General features: G+C 41.6%; 1 protein-coding gene across 6 annotated transcripts in view; it reads left to right on the top strand.

Annotated features, from left to right (window-relative positions):
* Positions 1–11,528, top strand: part of HUWE1 (HECT, UBA and WWE domain containing E3 ubiquitin protein ligase 1) — a 98,872-nt gene extending 87,344 nt beyond the window's left edge. For all 6 annotated transcript variants that reach the window (XM_076192957.1, XM_076192956.1, XM_076192955.1 and 3 more), the window contains exons 54-61: positions 858–971; positions 1,719–1,994; positions 2,295–2,483; positions 2,583–2,770; positions 3,441–3,574; positions 5,780–5,945; positions 6,106–6,296; positions 9,336–11,528. In XM_076192957.1, coding sequence (XP_076049072.1) covers positions 858–971; positions 1,719–1,994; positions 2,295–2,483; positions 2,583–2,770; positions 3,441–3,574; positions 5,780–5,945; positions 6,106–6,296; positions 9,336–9,438 — 1,361 coding nt within the window. In that variant the 3' untranslated portion in view covers positions 9,439–11,528. The remainder of the gene's footprint in view (positions 1–857; positions 972–1,718; positions 1,995–2,294; positions 2,484–2,582; positions 2,771–3,440; positions 3,575–5,779; positions 5,946–6,105; positions 6,297–9,335) is intronic.
* The last annotated feature ends 5,851 nt before the right edge of the window (positions 11,529–17,379 follow it).

Genomic DNA, 17,379 nt, shown 5'->3' with positions numbered 1-17,379 from the left:
CATCAATCATCGGACCTTGTATTGAAGAGGTTAACCCCTTCCATACGGTGCCGCACACGTAGGCGTCATGAGGAGCAAGTGGATTCGCGACGCTGCCATATCGGCGTCTTGATTATATTTATTGTAGTCGCCCCTGTGTTTTTACATTCTCCCAAATGCGCCCTGAATCCCATTCTCTGTGGTTTTCAAAATTCGCGGGTGAAAGAGAGAACGATCGATATAAGCGGCGACTATATTTTATGATAAGAATATTATTACGTGACATCATACGGCTGGCATTGGCTGCTGCCCGCGAGATTTAAGTCCCGTACTGAAGTGGTTAAGGGGCAATCCAGTGTTGCTGGTTACATGTGAGCTATGGGTCTCCTGCAAGAGATGTCTGATGCAACAGATTGAGTTATAATTATTATTGATATTATTAGTATGGGATGGATGGATGGGGTAAAGGGGTCCTTGGGTAAAAGGGGAATGTCTGCCGAGCTGGGAAAGGAAAGGGCTGGAGATAGGTATGGGTAGAGTGTGGTTGGGAATGGACGACATTCCCAGAAGGATTTCTCGTCTTATAATTACTTGAGAGGACGAGTCTGTCACCATGTAAACCAGCTTTGGTTGTTGGGTCTTGCTGCATTGTTTCTGATTCAGCTAGGGATGGCCTTTCATCCACAATGAGTAAGATATTTATAAAAAGAAACAAATTGGTGTTGGATGGAGGGTGGTTGCATATTTTGGCTGGCTGCTTACCTTATAAGGGTGAAGAAGCTGTTTGGTATATAGATGTATAGCTTATTATTAGTGTTATTGCTATTGTTGATTCAGGTGAACATACCAATATTTAACACTTTTTTTCTTCTCCGTAGAAGGTGAAGGCACCACCACGGAAGAGGCCACAGTGCAACCAGATGGCACTCTACTTGTTACAAGCATCAAAACCTTCATTTCTTCAGACACACAGAAGTTCCTTACTTTTGCAGGTAAAAACGGGACATTGACTGTTCAGAAATGTTAATATTTTGAAAATGCTGAGATGGATATTTATTGTTTGTAGAAATGCATGAGAGGTATTGGTTAAAGATAAATTCTGAAGGTGTTTGGCAGACTAAGAAGGCATATGATAGGGTTGATAGTCATAGATTGTATTGTGGAGGTATGTTGAAAGCAGTAAATTTTTTAGAGAGGAAATGGAAAAGTAAACATTAAATCCCAGCAACCACCACACTGGGCAACTTCCACAATATAGCCAACAAGCTATGTCCCATGACATCGCAATGAGCTTACTTCATTCCAAATGCAAACAACATGAAACAACACATGATCATCTCAAACCACTTCCCAACAATAATTGATCAGAACTAAGGGGTGAATACAACCTACATAGTAGAGAACATTCATAGACTATAAGAGAAAATGATTATTTTGAGTGTACGAGGAGTAGGGTTTTCACATAATGATGTAGTGATAGTAAATATGCTCCAGTTGTCAGGCACTGCTCTGGAAGGGGCGTTGCTACATTGACTTTGATCCAAACCGTGTAATGGGAAAAGACAACCCTTCATCCCTGAGCTTCTGAAATGGGAAGGGTGATTGAATGGCTTTTAATTGTACATGTGGGATTGTGGATTGACTACCACCCCCATAAAAGGGGCTTTACTATGTATATGACAAGTAAATATAATTATGCTCCACTAATGCATAATTTTAAAACCATCTACTACTTTCAGAGACACATCGTACTGTGCTGAACCAAATACTGAGGCAATCAACAGTTCATCTAGCTGATGGTCCCTTCTCTGTTCTGGTAGACCACACACGGCTACTTGATTTTGATATAAAACGTAAATATTTCCGGACGGAGCTAGAGCGTGCTGATGATGGTATGAGAAGGGAAGATCTGGCTGTACATGTGAGGAGAGAACATGTTTTTGAAGACTCGTTTAGAGAACTACACAGAAGATCTCCGGATGAGTGGAAGAATAGGTTTTACATTGTTTTTGAGGGTAAGATTATTATTATACAAGGTTTTATTTCCATTTGCTGTGGGAAGAGGTAGATTTGTTGCCAATGAAGTTTGTGGATCCATTTATACTCAGTGTTTCCAGCAAATTGTAAAAATGCTAACTTTTATAGAGTGAAAATCCAATGATCTTGTATTTGTAAATTCTTTATCTTTCTCCCTGTTATCTGTCTTGTTTCTTCTAAAAACTTTTAAAATGTGTTTGTTTATCGTCTATAGTGGATATGGCCCTGTGGGTCGCATATGTTACACCCGATCTGAAATTAGAACTTGTGTTGTACAGGTGAAGAGGGCCAGGATGCAGGAGGCCTCCTCAGAGAGTGGTACATGATCATCTCGAGGGAGATCTTCAATCCTAACTATGCCCTCTTTTGCACCTCACCTGGAGATCGTGTAACATACATGATCAACCCAGCTTCGCACTGCAACTCCAACCATTTGTCTTATTTCAAGTTTGTGGGTAGAGTGATAGGTAAGTGGATATTTCTACTGTCCTTCAGAAAATGGTATTTTTTAAATTTTGGATTATATAGACAGGATAAGTAGAATGACTGCTGTATTCTTCTTTCAGCAAAAGCCATCTATGACAACAAGCTCCTTGAATGTTACTTCACAAGATCATTCTACAAACACATTCTGGGTAAAATGGTTCGTGTGCAGGACATGGAGAGCGAAGACTATTCCTTCTATCAGGGTCTTATTTACCTCATTGAGCACAATGTAGCAGATTTAGGGTATGAGCTTACGTTTAGCACAGAGGTAAGTAACATATCCTTTTGTAGGTTTAGATTCACAATGCAATACTTTAGTTGATTTTGAAATAAATTGCAAGGTGCCAGTTATAGTTACGTACTTGTGATTGTCAAAACCTATAAATATATCAACATCGGCCTTCTATACATTAACAACTGTTTTTAAAATACTCTACCCATCTTTCCTTTGCTGTTTTAAATTCCATTAGCATATATCTGCCCCATTTACATACTGTCAACCTGACTTGCCTCCCCTCACTCTTTACCTTCTGAATCATCTTTTCATTCTTTTTAGTATTCTCCATTAAACACCCACCCCATCTTAATATGTTCTCTTGGTCTTCCTCATCTTGCATTTTCCTTTCTTCTTCTTTATTCTGTACCTCACACATGCTTCTCCATTTCTACTTGGCAACATGGACCATTGATACCTGCTTTCACATGGTTCTGCAAGATGGACAAACTGGCAATTTTCAAAACCTGTCTATTCTATTACCATCTGAAGGTGTCTCTGGACTGGGCCCAAGATTTCTTGCAGACAGCTTCAACTATATTTCTTACAACTTTCCGTACACGTAAAGCTGACAATTGGCAACTACTTCCCTCCCAGTACTTTCAGCTAGTGACATACAGCACCACACCAGTACAATGATTGTATATAATTTTGTCTTCCATAGGTCCAAGAATTTGGAGTCACAGAAGTTAGGGACTTGAAACCTAGTGGTCGAAATATACCTGTGACAGAGGAGACAAAGATGGAATATGTGCGACTTGTTTGTCAGATGAAGATGACTGGAGCCATCAGAAAACAGTGAGTGTCCTCCTTTATTTTGTATTACTTATTTTATTTTGGCTACCTCCCATGTAAGGTGCCTCTGGTATATGTATGTATTTTTATTTGTATGTATATATATTTTTTGTGATTGCTAGTAGTGGTGTAGGAGTGCTGTGTCTGGCTGCATTGCTTCTGACCTGGGCAGTAGGTAATGGACAGCATTAATGGATTATTTAGTTTGTCCATGATGGTGTGTGGAAGCATATTGAATATGAATGCATTGGGGAAAGTGATCACATGGAAGATTGAAAGTAGATTTATGGTGGAGAATTAGGGGGGTGAGTCAGAGGTGCTAAAAGTGAGTTGATGAATGAGAAAGGTAAATAGTATAATTACCAGGGGAATGAGGGGACAGCGAGGTGGGGTTGCTGACTAAATGAAGCAGCCTTGCTGTGTCTTGCTGCGTTGCTTCTGACCCAGGGCAGTGGGTGAGATACAGGGATGACCTGTCATCCAGGAGCCAAGAAAGGAGGGAGGGAGGGGTGGAGTATGTGGGGATGAAATGGGTGGGAGTGGATTTATGCCTTTGACTTTGGCCCCCCTTTTAAGGGGGAAAAAACCGTTGGTATAAGGAATGAGGTCAATGGGTGGAACCAAAAGAAAAGTAAATGTGGAATAGAGAGGTGAGTAAAGTAATGGGTGGAAAGGGGTGTGTATATTTAGAATGGTTATGTTTGAGTGGTATGGAGTGAAGAGTGGTCAAAATAAGGTACGTATTTACCTGATTGAAGTATATAGAAATGAAACAATGCTTGTGTGATTCACCATAGTCATGGATCATGTGTTGGACTTTACTTAGATATGACTTGATCTCTGGATAATTCTTTGTGTTCACATGTGTATTTACATAATTATGTGTGACTGGAGCAGGGAGGAAGATGTTAGTGAAAGTATGTGAGAGGAGAAAGTTGAGGGTAAATGTGGGTAAAAGTAAGGTGATGAGATGTACAATGGGAGAGGGTGACAGCAAATTGAAGTGAGTTTTAAAGGAGAGGCTGGAGGAAGTGGATAGCTCTAGGTACTTGGGGTTGCATGTGGCAGGAAAGGGAGGAGTGGAGGTGGAGGAAGATTGTAGATTGAGAAGCAAATAAGTGTAGGGAATTAAAAAGTGTAGTGAGAAATAGACATTTGGAAATGGATTCTAAGAGGAGATTGTATGCAGGGGTGATTGTGCTGACAGCACTGTATGGGTGACATGGAACATAAGTTTAAATGTTTGAAATGGAATGTCTGAGAAGTATGGTAGGGGTTACAAGGCTGGATAGAGTGAGAAATGAGTAGGTGAGGAGGAGAGGGGGATAGGAATGATGAAAGAGTATTGGGATGGTTTGGACACGTGGAAAGAAATAGTGAAGAAAGATTGGTAAAAGAAGTGTGGAAGGCAGAGGTGGATGGAGTGAACATGAGGGGGTAACTGAGGATGAGATAGATGGATGGGGCAAAAGGGGCATTGAGCAAGAGGGGGATGTCTGTTGAGGAAGGAAGGGAGAAGACAAGATAGGGGTGAGTTGAGAATGGTTGTGTATGGACGGTACTGTGATGCATGGAAGGGAGTGGTTATGTGTCGCCAATTAAGTGATACGGCCATGAATGTGCTGTCTTACTGCATTGCTTCTGGCCCATGGCAATGGGTGAGATGCAAGGATGACCCATCATCCAGTAGGAGCCAAGATTAGATGGAGGGAGGGAGGGGTGGTGAATGGGAGTGGAATTATGCCTTTTGGCTTTTGCTACCTCCCATGTAAAGGGGAAGAAGCCTTTGGTATATCTATGGATGTACATAATGTAGTATACAGGAAAGGAGTAATATTCATGGTGTCCTGTCTCTTGCTCTTCAATTTGTCATATGTACCAAGGTTAGTTTCCCCCATACCAGGAAGGTGCCAAAGTCAAAAGGCATAATTTCACTCCAACCCATTTCATTCCCACCTATTCCACTTCCATGCCTTCCTTTCATCTTGGCTCCTGGATGATGGGTCATCCCTGCATCCTTGTTTTCCTGTTATATCTAGCACTGAATTCATGTATGGCTCCAACGAGGGCTATATCCTAATTTTCTTAACATCAGACTTGGATTTGAATTTGTGTATTGTTCCAGTTTGGCTGTATTACCTTTTGAGGTGTTCCAAGTATTTGTGTGTGCTCGTCTCTTATGTATTTATCTTTTTTATTTTTTCACAGATTGAACGCCTTCCTAGAAGGTTTTTATGACATCATCCCCAAGCGCCTCATATCTATCTTCAATGAACAGGAGACAGAGCTCCTCATCTCAGGTCTGCCCACCATTGACATTGATGACCTTCGCACCAATACAGAATACCACAAATACCAGCCAAATTCTTTGCAGGTGTGTGACCTTCTGTCACGAGGTTATTGTGAATTGTTAGTCGTACTGGGCCAAAAGTGTATTGATTATATATTTTTGTTCATGAGAGCCCACAAACAGGGATGAATTGAAGATATGAGGCGATTTCTCAAACATAAGCTTGGTTCTTATCTTTTTACAGATACAGTGGTTCTGGAGGGCTTTGCGGTCCTTCGACCAGGCAGAGCGAGCCAAGTTCTTGCAGTTTGTAACTGGCACTAGTAAAGTTCCATTGCAAGGCTTTGCTGCTCTTGAAGGCATGAATGGCACTCAGAAATTCCAGATTCATCGTGATGACCGGTCAACAGACAGACTGCCTTCAGCTCACACCTGGTACGTAACATAGCTCATATATTTAACATCTGTCCTTATATTCCAAGAGCTTTTTGTCCCCTACGAGGAAGGTAGCCAAGTCAAAAGCACATACCCACTCCCACCCATTCCACTCCCACCCATTCCACTCACACCCATTCCACTCCCATCCATTCCACTCCCATCCATTCCACTCCCATCCACCACACCTTCCTCCCTCTTGTCTTACCTCCTCATGGACGAGATCATCCCTGTATCCTCCCTGCTGTCCAGAATCAGAAGCAGTGTAGCAAGACACAGTACATCCACAGCAGGGCTGCTTCACTTAATTACCAAAAAAAAAAAAAAAAAAAAAAAACCTCTGTCCCTTCGTGCAGAAAAAGAGAAGATGGGGAGAAATCCTTTTAGGCTGTGTCAAAGTATCATTCACACATAAGCACCCCTTGCCCCCCTATCCCCTTCCCTTCCCTTCCTTGCATCTATCATCTATACACAGGGAGTCTCCATTCATCCTTATCTCCTGCCTTCACTCTTCCTTGCTCAACAGACATTCCCCTCTTTCTCAATGCCCCCTTCACCCCATCCATCTATCTCATCCTTGGTCATCCTCTCACTTTCACTCTATCTGCCTTTGCCTTCCATACCTCTTACTAATCTTTCTTCACTCAGTCTTTCCATTTGTCCAAATCAACCCAGTACTCTTTCATCAGCCATATCTGCCATCTCCTTTTCCACCCCAGCTCTCCTCCTCACCTCCTCATTTCTCACTCTGTGCAACCTTGTAATCCCCACTATACTTCTCAGACATTTCATCTCAAACATGTTCAAAATTTTCCTCTCTGCCTCTCTTAAATTCCAAGTCTCTGCCCCGTACAAAGCCGTCGGGACTATCACCCTTTCATATTATCTCCTCATTGCATCTATTCCCAGATGCTTATTTTTCGTGATACTTTTTAATTCCCCAAGGCATTTAATTGCTTCTCACAATCTACAATTTAACTCTACTTCTATTCCTCCCTTTCCTGCCACATGTACATACATACATACATACATATACCAAGGCTTTTTCCCCCTTACAATGGGGGGGTAGCCAAAAAGAAAAAGGCATAAAATCATTCCCACCCATTCCATCCCTGAGTACACTCCACACCCCTCCACCCTCCCTCTTATCTTAGCACCTCCTGAATGACGGGTCATCCCTACACCTTGTCCACTGCCCTGTGACTCCAAATACCTAAAGCTACTCACTCCCTCCAGCCTCTCTCCCTTAAAAGTTTCTTCCATCTCACTGCCATCCTCAACTCAGACTGTCTCTAACTTCCTTAATCTCCCCTTAGCCCCTGCCACAAGTGCAGTGTTATCAGCAAACAACAACTGGCTCACCTCCCACTTCTTTCCATTTTTTTTAACCATCTCCAGTCCCTTGCCCATTACCCTTGCCTCACCTCCCTTACCACCCCATCCATGTACACATTGAACAGCCATGGCAACATGACACATCCCAGATACAGTCCAACCTTTACTTCAAACCACTCGCTCTCTCAATTTCCCATTCTAACAGTCTTTACTACTTTCATAAAAATTCTTGACTGACCTTAATGGCTTTCCCCCAATCCTGTATATCAGCAAAACCTCCCACTGTGCCTTCCTGTCTACCCTGATATATATTATACATAAAACATATATCAGAAGAACTTTTCACCCTGTATAGGGGAAGTGGCCAGATAAAGGATGGACCCACCATCCGTTATCTTGGCTCCTTGTGCATAAAGGGCCATTCTGGCCCCTGGGCCATTCCTTGGGTCAGAAGCAATACAGCAAGAAATGGCACAGACATTGCAGAGCCCAACAGCTAAAACTGGTGTGCCCCTATCACTTCATAACATATCAATCATCCTTCTCACTCTCTTTTTCTCTTTCTCTCTCTATATCTTTCTCTTTTTCTGTCTTTTTCTTTATATTTCTCTCCCTCCTTCGCCCCTCTCTCCCGTCTCTCCTTGCTCACTCTCTCTCCTCTGTCTTCTCTCTCTCTCCTCCCTCCCTCCCTCCCTCCCTCCCTCTCTTCTCCCTCCCTCCCTCTCTTCTCCCTCCCTCCCTCTCTTCTCTCTCCCTCCCTCTCTTCTCTCTCCCTCCCTTCTCCCTCCCTCCCCCCCTCCCTTCTCCCTCCCTCCCTTCTCCCTCCCTCCCTCCCTCCCTCTCTTCTCCCTCCCTCCACCTCCGCCTCCCCCCCCTCCCTCACATCCCTCTCTCCCTCCCTCTCCTCCTCCCCCTCCTCCTCCTCCCTCTTCTCCCTCCCTCCCTCTCTCTCTCCTCCTCTCCTCTCTTCTCCCTCTCTCCTCCCTCTCCTCTCCTCCCCTCTCTCCTCTCCTCTCCTCTCTCCTCTCCTCCCCTCCCTCCTCTCCTCTCTCCTTTCTCCTCTCTCCCTCCTCCCTCTCCTCCCTCTCCTTTCTCTCCTCCCTCTCCTTTCTCTCCTCCCTCTCCTTTCTCTCCTCCCTCTCCTTTCTCTCCTCCCTCTCCTTTCTCTCCTCCCTCTCCTTTCTCTCCTTTCTCTCCTCCCTCTCCTCCCTCTCCTTTCTCTCCTTTCTCTCCTCCCTCTCCTCCCTCTCCTTTCTCTCCTCCCTCTCCTTTCTCTCCTTTCTCTCCTCCCTCTCCTTTCTCTCCTCCCTCTCCTTTCTCTCCTTTCTCTCCTCCCTCTCCTTTCTCTCCTCCCTCTCCTTTCTCTCCTCCCTCTCCTTTCTCTCCTCCCTCTCCTTTCTCTCCTCCCTCTCCTTTCTCTCCTCCCTCTCCTTTCTCTCCTCCCTCTCCTTTCTCTCCTCCCTCTCCTTTCTCTCCTCCCTCTCTCCTCCCTCTTTCTCTCCTCCCTCTTTCTCTCCTCTCTCTTTCTCTCCTCTCTCTCCCTCTCTCCCTCTCTCCTCTCTCTCTCTCATAAGTATTATAGAAGAAAATAGAGTAAAATAAGTGTTCCTTTGCAAAAGATAGTTTTGAAATGGAATAGGGATTCCTGGTATTTTGCAAGTTTACTTTGGATGTGATAACTAATATGTTCGTTCTTCTTTTCAGCTTCAATCAACTAGATCTCCCTGTTTATGAAACATATGACAAATTGAGGCACTATCTCCTCAAGGCCATCCATGAATGTTCTGAAGGCTTTGGATTTGCGTAAGCACCAAAGCTACGACCTATACCCATTTGTCTGAGGACCACCAAGACAGTGTGGTGTGGTGTGTGCAATCCCAGTGTCCTGCCAGAAGAAGGGAACACATGCAGGATCAGTACATAATGGTAGCCAAATATGATAAGTTGAACAGTTCTACAGAGCAGTGCGTTATGATTCTCTCTCTGTCTCTCCTTCTCTTTCTCTTTTTCTGTCTCTTCTGTCTTTTTCTTTTTCCTTTCTCTCGTTTTCTCAAAGTGGTATTTATAAGAGAATCTGGCTGCTCCTTGTGAAATCTGCTAGTCTAGATAGTTGATGGTAGAAAGTTGCTGCATGGAAAATTGGGAAGGAATACACAGTACCTAGAAAATTATTTGATTCAACAACTTTTTATCAATTCCTATTTGTCAAGGGGCTGGCAACAGTATTTGAAGCAATTATGGCTGGGAGTGGCAAGAGCAATTGCACTTAGAGAAGTCTTACGTGATAAGCAGCATGACTTCCTATTTTTTTTATTTTATTATTTTTTTTTGTCTTTCTTTAATTAAAAAATAATAATAATAACTTATGACTTTCTTTAGATAATGCATAAAGTTGCCCTGTGATATAATGCACTTGAACTGCTAGCCAGCACACTGAACACACACACACACACAAACACACACACACATACACACACACGCACACATGCACATATTTTGTATGTGTACATGTATGTGTGTGTGTGTGTGTGCACACATACAGTGGAGACGCATTCATATGTGAACTTTGACTTTCCTGTGAAGTACAGATAAACAAATTCCCTACTTTGCACACAGCAAGGCACCACAAGGATAGTCTTGTAACCTGTTCCTCGTTCTGACAATTCCTATTTGCTGGCCAATATTTAGTGCAGTTTCAAGGAGGAGGACAGGAATGGTGATGTTCCATTGGCTTACACTCAAGCTGTCTTAATCTGCTTGCGACTGTTTTTGAGATGACCACTTCTTTTGTTTGCAATGCACCAGTTACAGTTGCGCAGATGACCCTACGAGTCGCCTATTTTTTATTCAGCCTGTGTAAAGATTTAACCAGAGAAGATATTTCACTCCACACTAGTTATATAAATCATTGAAAAGGTATGTTTTATTGATGAAAATTAGAACTAAGACACTAGATGAAGTAGGCTGTAGAACTCAAAGGTGTCATTGTCACGTATCTACAGAATTGCCTTGTACCTTCTCATGATAAAAGTTAAAAGCTGTTGTGTTTGATGTGGAGTTTTTACAAGTTGTGCCCTCGATTATCATCATCAAGTCGTATGGTTTTGCTGTAAGAAGAGGTTTGTAAAGTCGTTCTGTTGCTTGAAATTATGTAAATATATATACAGACTTTAGAAACCCTAAACCAATATATATAAATATATGTAGATATATGAGTGTGTGTGGTGACCAGGAAGCAAGATGTCTACAGTTGAAATGACGTGACATTGGAGAGAAAGATTGTGAAGTTTTGCACGAAGTCAGGATATGCAACAGAAAGGACTTACGTCGTAAATTGGAAGCCAAGACACCAGTGAACAAGTTGAATTAATTGTTGTGGGGGAGTGGGGAGTTGCTGCACCATCAATCAGTGGAACTTGTGGAATGAAAAGACCAGGTGAATTGTTCTCAAAGATCTCTTGTCGAAAGAAAATTATTACCCAGTGTTCTGAGGCATTGGGTCATTTTGGTAACCTCTAAGCTCCATATTGTTACAGTTTGATTTTAAATTCTGTTAATTTCTACAGTTTGAATTTTCTGTGTAAAACCTGTGTGACATTCATTACCTGGATGATAGAATGGTATCAGATTAGTGTAGCCCAAAGTTATGTATAATCATTGATATTTTTTTATTATGCAGTTTTATGGTTGGTTTTGCTGAATTTCTACGGAGAAGAGGTAATTCTACTGATGGGCACAGTGTGGGTGGGTGGGAGTGACGAGAGTGTCTGGCTAACTTATACTGATTATCCTGCATTACATGTAAGTGGCTACATTATGAAGAAATTGTATTTTATTATGTATGCAAATCTCCATTCTTCTACTACATCATGTTGGCATTAAACACATACAAACACACATGGAGTTTCATTCTAAAATATGCACGAGAGGATGGTTATGCCCTCTTATTCCAGTTGCCTACCAGATTTAGGAGTATTGAAGCAATCCAGGAAGTTTGATCAAAGTAAACAAAATGCATTTATGAAACTAGAAGTCTTGACTATCACATACTACTGTAGTATTGAAAAAGAATACAAAGAATAACCAATTTTCTGAATGCCTCGGCTGATTGGATGAGAAAGAGAATATATAGTACAGTAAATGAATTTAGAAAATTGGATTGCCTCTAAGAATGTAAGGGGGGCTAGGAGGATGACTTGGTAATGCTCCCTGAGGACGACACCCTACAAGAGAAGTTGATTCTAAGGGCAAGTTAAGGTGCATCACAATTTTGTGAGGAAGGGAGCAAGAGGCCAGTCCTCACAAAATCATTGTTGTGTGTGGACTCTTTATTTCAAATATAGATGGAATTATTCTGCCTCAGAATTGTCTGGTCACAAATCCATGTAAGGCTGGGAAAGTATTGGCATCATTGATGCCAATTGTCAGTATGCAGGGATGGGTTGAGCCAGTTGCTTTAGGCCACATGAAGCCAGCTGTCTGTGAGTATGGAGAGAGCAGATGTTGAAGCACTAGTTGTGTGGTGCACAGAGAAGCATGTCGACATCAGAAGACTGTCTGTTTCTGGGGTTTGATTTTTTCTTGATCAGCAGTAAACCATAGCAGATCATAATACCACCTGGGCACAGGCACCTCATCTTTTTCAGCCCTTGATCTTTTGGATTCCTGGGCTTTTTATTTCATTTTATTTTTCAAATTAGCAGTGAAGTGTAAAAACTTTGATTTATTTCAATGTTGGCATTTTCATTCACTGCTTTGCACAACTTGACTAGCTCTTCATAAGTAGTTTGCCTTTTGTGTTTGAATACTCAGTACTACACTTTCTCCACAAGCATTGGAAGCTCCTGTACATTTCTGTTAAGTCTAATAAAATCAGGGGACATATATTTCATGTTTTGAGACATTGTCAGATCACTGGCACATTCTGGAAACATCTAGTTATGTACCCTTCCTGATCTTCGCAACTGAATGAAAGTGGTGGTTACATGCAAATAACTGGCACAAAATGCCTCTATGCATGCAGACAATTGTTACCACTGATGTGTCCTCATGCCATTCCTTAACAGCAATTGTCACTGTGTGTGGTGTTTAGTCTATGATGCCTTTCCCATCTATATACCAAGGGCTTTTTCCCCCTTACCAGGGAGGTAGTCAAGTCAAAAGGCACATACCCACTTCCACCCATTCCGCTCCCATCCTCCACCTTTCCCTCCCTCTCATCTTAGGTCCTCATGGATTACAGGTCATCCCCGTATTATGCCCACTGCCCTAGGTCAGAAGCATTGTAGCAGGACATAGCACTTCTATAGCAAGGCTGCTTCATTTAATCAGCAACCCCACCTCTCCGTCCCTTCTTGTATAAAAAGAGAAGACGGGGAGAAATTCCTTTGGGCTGTGTCAAAATGTCGTTCACACATAACCACTTCCAAACCCCCTCCCTTGCATCACAGTATCATCTATACACAGCCATTCTCCACTCACACATCTCCTGACTCTCCCATGCTCAACAGACATTCCCCTCTTGCTCAACACCCTTTTCACCCCATCCATCCACCTCATCCTTGGTCATCCCTTCAAGTCACATTCCATCCACCTCTGCCTTTCACACATCTTTTATTAAGATTTCTTCACTCATTCTTTCCATGTGACCAAACCATCCCAGTACTCTTTCATCAGCCCTTTCTGCCATCTCCTTTTCCACTCCACCGCTCCTTACTTCCTTGTTTCTCACTGTATCCATTCTTGTAACCCCTACCATATGTCTCAGACATTTCATCACGCATTCAAACTTTTCCTCTTTGCCTCTCTTAAATTCTAAGTCTCTGTCTCATGCAGTGCTGTCAGCACAATCATCCCTTCATATAATCTTCTCTTTACGTCCATTGCCAAATGCCTATTTCTCATTTTTAGTTCCCCAAGGCGAGCCTACCAAGTCATCTCACGTAGAATTCAAGGTCTGATTTTTATAATGGTAGTATAAGACGACCCCTAATTTTAAGGGGTGAATTTTTGGATTTTAGGGTCGTCTTATACGTGGAAATATACGGTACTTGCTTCTCTCAATATATACAATTTACTTCCATCTTCACTCCTCCCTCTCCTGCCACATGGGACCCCAAAAATCCACTTCCTCAAACCTCTCTTCTTTAAGACTTCTAACTCAATGTCATCCTCTCTGCTTGGACATCTCATCACCTTACTTTACCCACATCTACCTTCAACTTTATCACATACCCTCCCAAACTGTCCTTAACTCCCTTAATCCCTCCTCTGACCCTGCCACAAGCACAGTGTCATCAGCAAACAAGAACTGGCTCACCTCTCACTTTTCTCAATTTTCTTTAATCACTTCTAATAACCTGTTTGTTACCCTTGTATTTACCTTCCACACCACCTTGAACATCTTTCCCCCAATCCCATATATCTGCAAAACTTCCTACTGTGCCTTTCTGTCTACCCTATCAGAAACTCTACCCTCCGGGAGACACACATTAAACAATCTTACTAGCCAGTCCACTATTACTCTACCTCTGTTTTTCAGACACTCTTCATGACACCCATCTAAACCAGGTGCCTTCTCTGCTCTCGTAATTTTAATAACTACTTGCACCTCATCTTTCCTTATTTCTCCTCCATTTTCCTCACCCATGAGTCATTTTCTTAGCACCTCCCATCTCAAATCCTATCTTGCAACCAATTCACGTAAGCTTAAGTCTTCTCTTCCACTACTGCATTCACTTCATCATCCTACCATTCCCTCTATTTTCCTTCCATCCTCATCTCACATCTTTGTACATTTTGTCACTTCTTCCTTAAAACATACCCATTCTTCTACACCTAGCTCCCCTGTATCCCTCACCACATCTTGGACTTCTCTCAGCTTCTGGTATTAATTCACCTTTTCCTTCATTTAGTTTGTTAGCTCTTAGATTATATAGAAATAGACTTATTTTATTTCATTTATTTTTATTTTTTATTTTATTTTATTTTTTTAATGGGCTAAAATATGGTAATACCAGTAGATTTTATAAATGTTTATTGTGAGTTAGTCCCTTTTATTGATAGGTCTTACAAATCCCGTTATTACCAACAGGGAGTGAATGACCATGCTTTTTACAAAACTCAGAGGTACACAGGAGAACCAGGAAAACTGGAATTCAGATAAATTGGACAGATAAAGCCCGTATCTTGAGATGGTATTAGAACTTTGCATAGTCGAAGGAACCAATTCTTGTGTATGTTCACAAGGTGAATAAAAGGATGTGTAAAATTTATTTGTAAGATTTTTCAATAGAAATTACAATATATAAAATTTAAGTTACAGTAGAAAAGTATCTCACGAGCAAGTTCAATCAAACCAGCAGATAGAACTCAAGTTGGGGGTATTTTCATCCTTCCAAGAGTTCAGTAATTTACCCACTCATATGAATACATAATGGTAGATTTTGCACTAACTAACAATGTTTCTAGATAGCTAAACTTTATAAACTGCATGAAAAAAAAATTCACTGAAAATACACACCACCACATACGGATTTACAATTTGACACAAGCAGTATTCACTAATTGCTGGAATGTTTGAAAGCTTAAGTCATCAGGTTTGTCTATGGAGGTCTGTTGGACTTGTTCCACCAGAGTATAATGGGCACATCAATCATATCGACTCCCAAGGACTGATGTAAGAAAAATATGAACATTAGCACATACTAGTGTATATGATCATCTAATCACCCAAAGTATCCTCCGTCTTCCAACATCATTTATTCAGTACCGCACACTGAGACTACACTTAACCCTTCTTGTCAAGTGGTTTTGAAAAGTGGAGTCACTTATTACAGTCACTTTGAGGCTGTTGTTGAATTCAGTGAAATCGATGTTGCACGAAATTAACTAAAATGTGCAACTTAACCTCATCTCTACTACAAGGAGTACTGGATCATTGAAAATGACAAAGTTAAGCTTGCTAGGAGTTTCCATCACCTTGTCCAACACTTGGTACCTTCCAGTGCATTTTGGAAGAAAAAATTCTATTTGGTTTTCTCTCTACACATGGATGAAGATGTTTCCTAAAATGTACTGAGCACAGAAACTTTGTGACCTTGTATAATGATCAAAGAAATCTGTGTTATGTGTTTCTACTATCCTATTTTCTATTTCTAAAGAATACCCATTGGTTAAATAAAAAAGAGCCTCTATACAGAATTGAAGTCGGTGAAACATTTAGATGTTTTCATTATTTACTGTTTTCTGAAGATTTGTCTTCTTAGAAGTTCAAGCTTTCAAATTTCTTTGCTTTATAATAGGCCAAGTTCCTTACATCATGTTTCCAAATTTGTGCAGGGCTGGAAACTTAGAAATATATTACACAGTACTATGACAGGAAAATGAAAATGGGAACTTGGCATTAGTTGCTGTAATGTACTGATTTATTAATGAGACTTGAAAGTTAGAATGCACATGTCTAAGAAATCTTTGTGAATATTTCCCCAAAGCTGTTAGGAGAAAACAAGTGCTGGGCCAATCTAGAGATCAGGCTTTGCCTGTTCTGAATGGTAGCTTGAATATTTGATATGTAGCCAAAGAATTGGATAGGGGAAAACTTCAGATGGTATATATTTGCAATTATTTGTGCTCTAACTTATGAAAGTCTTCATTTTGCTGGCACAGTACCTGACCAACCACAAATAAATACAGGGAGCACCTTCAAAAAACCAAGTGCTAGTGTGTATAGGATGCAGTGGCACTAATGCTGTATTCAGAATGTTTTCTGGGGTGTCTAGACCAGTTAAGTATGGGAACATCATTCAGAACATCTTGTCACTGGTTTGAATAGATGGACAATTGAGCTAAGTTAAATTGATAGGGAAGTTTTCTTCACTTCTTCTCATGACCCCTTGACGTGCATGATGTCCCAGGAGAGTCACATGCTGCCCGGCCATGTGAGCCGCACAAGTGGTTCTTTGAGGAAACACACGTGCAGTTCACCAACCTAAGAATGGATCCTGTCAGTTCCTACGATGACTAACCTGCACCTTGTCTGGCTGAATTGGGATGGACAATGGTTCTTTGAGGAATGCACATGCAGTACCAAGCCATACATTCCATCTTGGTGAGATCAGCTTGAAAACATTTTATGTCTGACTTCCCAGGCATCAACACTTTGACCTCATGCCAGGTATATAAGCTGGACGGAATTGCTGAAGATGCAGATCACCTTGGAGCATCATACTGTGAGCTTAGCTTGCTACCTCCATCACCCTCCCACCTCCCCCACCTCCCTTGCTAGCAGACTGCCTTGGGACACAATTTAAAAGCACAATCATCACCTTCATTGCCATCTTCCCCCTCCCCCTTCTTGCAATTAGAGTAAATCATATTACTATTGGCAACCAACATTCACTCTAAACAACCATTCTCTCCATCAGAGTGCCTTCCAGCCAGTCCAAGCATTTGGCACCCAATGTGGGGCCAGGACTACTACCTGACAGAAATCTGAGACCATCTGGACAAATTTGCTGGTTAATTAACACACTGAACTGGTACCAATCGATATATAATGTTACAGGGGATTTATAGTTCTTGTCACAATTTGTAACCTCTGCTGGGCCATGTTGACTTGTTTTTGAGGTCTTGGTCACAGTTCATTAACATAGGATCTCTAGGAGTGCGATTCTCTAATATTCTATCTCCTAGCCTTTTATTGGTTCTGATTTATGAATCAGACTTGTACAGGCATGAAATGATGTAG

The sequence above is a fragment of the Oratosquilla oratoria genome, chromosome 11, assembly GCF_046742065.1.
Source record: "Oratosquilla oratoria isolate Oo_2021 chromosome 11, ASM4674206v1, whole genome shotgun sequence".
NCBI classification, from domain to species: domain Eukaryota; kingdom Metazoa; phylum Arthropoda; class Malacostraca; order Stomatopoda; family Squillidae; genus Oratosquilla; species Oratosquilla oratoria.
Note: the sequence above shows the minus strand (reverse complement) of the source record. Positions and strands in the feature narration are given on the sequence as shown.